The sequence below is a fragment of the Triturus cristatus genome, chromosome 6, assembly GCF_964204655.1.
Source record: "Triturus cristatus chromosome 6, aTriCri1.1, whole genome shotgun sequence".
NCBI lineage: Eukaryota > Metazoa > Chordata > Amphibia > Caudata > Salamandridae > Triturus > Triturus cristatus.
Window position 1 is genome coordinate 1,942,567,839 of NC_140589.1, and position 6,000 is coordinate 1,942,573,838.

At 46.6% G+C, this 6,000-nt stretch overlaps 1 protein-coding gene across 3 annotated transcripts in view; it reads left to right on the plus strand.

Moving 5' to 3' along the window:
• Positions 1–5,729, plus strand: part of LOC146822550 (uncharacterized) — a 96,484-nt gene extending 90,755 nt beyond the window's left edge. For all 3 annotated transcript variants that reach the window (XM_085613668.1, XM_085613670.1, XM_085613669.1), the window contains one exon: positions 3,840–5,729. In XM_085613668.1, coding sequence (XP_085469794.1) covers positions 3,840–5,272 — 1,433 coding nt within the window. In that variant the 3' untranslated portion in view covers positions 5,273–5,729. The remainder of the gene's footprint in view (positions 1–3,839) is intronic.
• Positions 5,730–6,000: the final 271 nt, after the last annotated feature.

Consider the following 6,000-nt stretch of genomic DNA (forward strand, 5'->3'; position numbering starts at 1 on the left):
CTCATAGGCATGATGGCATCTTGCATCTTCATTGTGCCTTATGCAAGACTTCAAATGTATCCCTTACAGGAATGTCTAGCACATCAGTGGAACCAGGCTCACGGACAACTCACAGATCTGGTGTTGGTGGACAGCCGCACACATCGCTTTCTACAGTGGTGGAACATAACAAACTTGTCCAAAGGGCGGCTGTTCCTAGAGCCTCTTCCACAGATAGTGCTCACAACAGACGCATCACTCACAGGATGGGGAACCCATCTCCTCGGACACACCACTCAGGGCAAATGGACCACTCAACAGAAAGTGCTGCATACGAATGACCTAGAACTGCCAGCAGTATTCCTAGCACTAAAATCCTTCCAACTACATGTACAGAACAAGGCTGTCCTCCTCCGGACGGACAACATGACAGCCATGTATTACATACAAAAACAAGGAGGCCCACATTCTCTGCAGCTGTCCCAGCTCGCACAAAACATTTGGAGATGGGCAATGCCTCAGAACATATACCTACTTGCAGAACACCTTCCAGGGGTTCACAATCAGATTGCCGATCTGTTAAGTCGACAGACACAACAGATCCACGAATGGGAACTCCATCCCCAAGTTCAACTGCCGTTTTTCCAAAAATGGGTCCAACCAGACATAGATCTGTTCGCCACACACGAAAACGCAAAATGCCCAACCTTCGCCGCCAGGTTTCCCCACCCGGAGTCAAAGGGCAATGCGATATGGATGAACTGGCCAGGCAGATTTGCGTACGCTTTTCCGACTCTCCCACTCATTCCATGAGTGGTACGCAAGCTCCGACAACAGTCTCTCAAACTGATCATAGTAGCTCCCACATGGGCACGCCAGCCGTGGTTCACAACACTACTGGAACTCTCTCTAGTTCCACACCAAAAACTGCATCTCTCCCCATCCTTAATAACCCAGAACCATGGAGAGATCAGACATCCAGATCCAGGTCAACTGAATCTGGCGATCTGGCTCCTGAAGTCCTAGAGTTCGGTTACCTTAACCTGCCACCAAACTGCATGAACATTATAAAAGAAGCCAGAAGACCTACCACTCGAGCCTGCTATGCTGCAAAATGGAGAAGATGTGCCATTTACTGCACTAACAATAATATACACCCACTGGATGCCTCGATCCAGAACATCATTTGCTACTTACTACACTTGCAAAGATGTAATTTGGCGTACTCATCCATACGTCTCCACCTAGCAGCGTTAGCAGCCTACTTACAAAATCGACAGCACTTGTCACTCTTTAGAGTCCCTGCGATCAAAGCCTTCATGGAAGGACTTAAAAGAATTATTCCTCCCAGATTACCACCCTCACCAGTGTGGAATCTAAAAATTGTTCTTACTAGGCTCATGGGACCCCCATTTGAACCTCTATATAAATGCGAACTGCAGTTCCTCATATGGAAAGTGGCTTTCCTTATCGCAATCACATCCCTCAGAAGGGTAAGTGAAATCGAGGCTTTAACCATACAAGAACCGTTCTTACAATTATATCGTAAAAAAGTGTTTCTTAGGACAAATGCCAAATTCCTTCCAAAAGTCATATCGCCTTTTCATCTTAACCAATCAGTAGAGTTACCAGTGTTCTTTCCAAACCCAGACTCTGTAGCGGAAAGAGCTCTTCACACCTTAGATGTTAAAAGAGCCCTTCTTTACTACATTGACAGAACTAAATCTTTCCGCAAAACAAAACAATTGTTTGTAGCTTTCTCTCCACCACATAGGGCAACCCCATCTCCAAATCTGGGATTGCTAGGTGGATAGTTAAATGTATCCAAATATGCTACCAGAAAGCTAAACACACATTAACAGTTCCCCCTAGAGCGCAGTCCACACCAAACTAGGGGCTTCCATGGCATTCTTGGGGAACATTCCCTTAGAAGACATTTGTAAGGCAGCCACATGGTATACAACACACACCTTCACTAAACACTATTGTGTTGACGTGCAAGCCAAGCAACAAGCTTCAGTGGGCCAAGCTGTCCTTAAAACTTTATTTCAAACTACTGCAACCGATACAGGTGACCACCGCTAGGGGAGATACTGCTGTATAGTCTATGCTAGTGTGTGATCTGCAGCTCATATGCCTCGAACGAGAAATGCTACTTACCAGTATGCATCTGTTCTTGGCATGTACAGCTGCAGACCCACACGCCCACCCACCTCCCCGGGACCTGTATCTGTTCCAACTTTATCTTACTTAGATATCATACATGGACATCTCTTTCTCTTCTACTAACCTCATAATTTCCCATCATGGCGAAAAACAACGAACGATGGAGTTGATGCCCATGCGCACTATCGTCCAAGGGAGGAGTCACCTATCTCGTGACTACAAAGACTTCTTCCAAGACAACAGCAACGTGCAAGCATCCGAGCCCAACACCAGATGGCGATCTACTATGCTAGTGTGTGGATCTGCAGCTCTACATGCCAAGAACAGATGCATACTGGTAAGTAGCATATTCCTTCCAAGTGGGTTCGTGAACTATTGATAGTGAAGTGCATTCATGTGTGTTATGCTAAAGCTAAACACACACTTCTTACTGTAGCTCGCGAACATTCCATTTGAAAGAAAGGAGCCATAATGACCTTCCTTGGAAACATACCATTTACAGACATATGTGAAACTGCTGCATGGTCTGCACTACACATGGTCACTCACCATTACCATGTAGGCATTCATGGCTGCCATGAAGCAACAGTGGGTGGAGACCGACCTTAGAAGTTTATATCCGATACCTTCTTCATAATCCCGTGTACCACTGCTTTAAGAAAATGCTGCTTGTCAGTATGTGTTCTACAGTCACATTAGTTGCAAACAGAAGGTGTTTCTTACTTGTTGCCATCAGTTTGAAGACTGTTGCGCTGTAGCTTCACATTCCCATCCCTCCTCCCTGGATGTGAGCTTATATTTTAGATGTTCACCTCTTTTTACACATTAAAACAACCATAGTCTCAATGAACCGGTGTGCCTGAGCTGCTCAGTTCAATTCCACCTTTATCCCAGCTCGAAGGTACTCCATATACCTTCTGCCACCCTTTCAGGGTTGGGGGGAGGGAAACAATCAAAGGTGGAGTCTTTGTCCCGGTGCATTGTGGGTTTTGAAGGATCACATGTCACCTTTCTTCAGAAAAAAAACAACTTGTAAAATCCGTGCCCAACAGATGTTAGGAGCGTGCGAAGCCGGTGAATCTGCGGCTCTAAAGGCTGCAAACCAGCAGTGCAGGTAAGTAGCATTTTCCTTCAGTTTTCTTTGGGCCAAGTGATGGTGTAACTTTGTCAATGTTGACCAAATAAGGATGCTTTGAGAGTAATTGAAGGGAAGTAAATGCCAGAGACTGCAGACGGAAGCTGCACATGCCAGTTCAGCACTTGATCCAGGATCTGGTTTTTCACCTTTCCGGTTTTCATTCAAATGCATTTTCCCTTTAGTCTGCCATTTTTGATTCTGTGAGTTGGAGCCACCGGTCCTGAGCTTGCAGTGGCATTGGCTGCGCCTCATAGTGCACTCACCTGATAGCAAAATTTGCATCCTAGACTCTGGTGATGAAGAGCGGTAAAGGGCCTCATGTGACTTCTATCTAAGCCTGTTGTAATGTTTACGTTGTAAAACCTTAGTTCTAATTGGTCATGCGGGTACATAGTCTTTGCTACTAGCCAACTGCAAATGTTAGCTAAAAACACTGCTTTCTAGTTCGCTCTTGAGCAACCAGTAAGAATGCGGGGACAACAAGTAATTTATTTCACACATACTTCTTACCATTTAGCCTTCCCATGAACTAATATTTTCCTTTATTTCACTCCAGGTTTAAATCATTCCCAGAGTGGAAATGGATCGAAACTACTGCAACAAAGCTCTGCACCAAACTGCACTTCCACACAAGAGAAACCCAAGCAAAGAAAACGACCTTTAGCGAGTGCGTCCTCCGTGAATGAGAGGGCTCCTGGTTTCTCCCATCGAAGGATGGGATTTAAGGCAAGTTCCCCTGCCATGAAGAGACGAAGGTCGGAGCGCACCATACAACCCAAGAGAGAGGAGATGCCAACTCTTCTAGACAACCAAGAATTTCCTCAGCATGTGCAGCGACATGCTGAGATCAGAGCTGACGACATCGACATTCTGGAAATCGAGCGAAATGAAAAGAAGACGAGACAGCAAACTAACTGGGCTGTGAATGTGTTCAAGTCATGGCTGAAGGAGCAGCTTAAGCCTGAGAAGTTTGAGAACCTGAGCAAGAGTGATCTGGCAGTGGTACTAAGGGAATTCTACGCCACTGTGCGGACGGCAGACTCGCAACATTACTCGATGTCCAGCTATGTGTGTATGCGGGCAGGGATCAATCGTTACATCAATGATCCCCCGTACAGGCGCAATTTCAACATTATGAGAGACTCTGAGTTCAACTCGGCCAACAATGTCTTTCTAGCGACATTGAAGAAGCTGAAGAAAGAAGGGAAGGACGCGACAGAAAGCCATCCTGCCATTTCACCGGTCGACATGCAGAAGCTAAAAAAGTCGAAAGTTCTCAATACTAACACTCCTGATGGGCTTATCCGAACTGTGTGGTTCAATATACAGATCCACTTTGCAAGGCGAGGGCGGAAAGGTCAAAGGGAGCTGCCTGCCAACGCCTTCAAAATTTTGACTGATCCTCAGGGCTTCAAGTATGCCACAATGGCGTTTGATGAGAAAACAAAGAGCTTGGCTGACCCAAGGGAGTACAGAGGCATCATGTATGCTTCAGGCCACAAAGAACAGTGCCCTGTTGCAGCGCTTGAAAAGTACCTGAGCAAACTTCCACCAAACCCTTCCTGTTTCTACCTTAAAGCCAAAAGGATACCAGCATCTCTTCTGGAGTCCACTCCCGTGTGGTATGAAAACCGCCCTTTAGGAAAAAACACCCTCGGGGGCATGATGTCTGCCCTGAGCCGAGAGGCTAATCTTAGCCGCAACTACACTAACCACAGCATTCGAGCAACCTCCATCCAGATCCTGTCCGACGCTGGGCTAGAGACCAGAGAAATCATGACCCTGACTGGCCACAAAAAAGACTTGTCTGTCAGGGCTTACTGGGCACCCACGGAAGCGCAGCGGAAAACCTGGTCCCACCTCCTAACCTTGGCAGGGACCTCAGCTGAGAACTCTGGAAATTCTGATGCACCCTCCACCTCAGGTGGAGCCGGCAACGAGCTGCACCTGGCCAGCTTTGTACACTGCCGCATCCTGGGTGCAGTATAGCACAGTCTCCTGCAGCCACAGGTCGGGCAAGAGCTGGAGCAGGACTGTGTTTACTGTGGCGAGTCTCTAGTTTGTTCCCCATGCTGGAGCAGGACTGTGGTTACTGTGGAGAGCCTCTAGTCCACCATTCTGGAGCAGGACTGTGGGTTATGTGGAAAGCCTCTAGTTTGTTTCTCATGCTGGAGCAGGACCGTGGGTACTGTGGAGAGCCTCTAGTCAGTTCCCCATGCTGGAGTGGATCGAGACCCTTTCATTCAATGTGGAGTGACTGTGGAAGTTTTCCTTCTGCCGTTTGCTCTCTTCTCTCCTCAACTGACTTTTCCTTTGTTAATCCTTGCAGCTGTTCATCTCTAACCCCTCAACATGGAATCAATATTTGCAAAAAGAGTTCACCTGTCATTTATTTTCTGCCCATAAATGAAAACTCAGACCACTACAATAAAAACCTTCTTTTTGAGATACGTTCCACTTATCTAAAGCGATCCTAACCAGGTGTGCATTCCCTCACTCTTAGAGCCTGTTGTTGGCATATCACAACTCCTGTTGCCAGGCAAATACATTATTAATAGTTTTTAGGTCAGGCTTGACAGTACATCCATTGCCTGACCTTATGTGATCCCTTCAGAAGGAGCTTTAAGAAGTTGCGCTGAGAGAGACCCTTTAACGCCACCCGCTTGTTGAGTACAGAATTTGATTGGTTCGAAAATGATTGCTTCCGTTGAAAAATA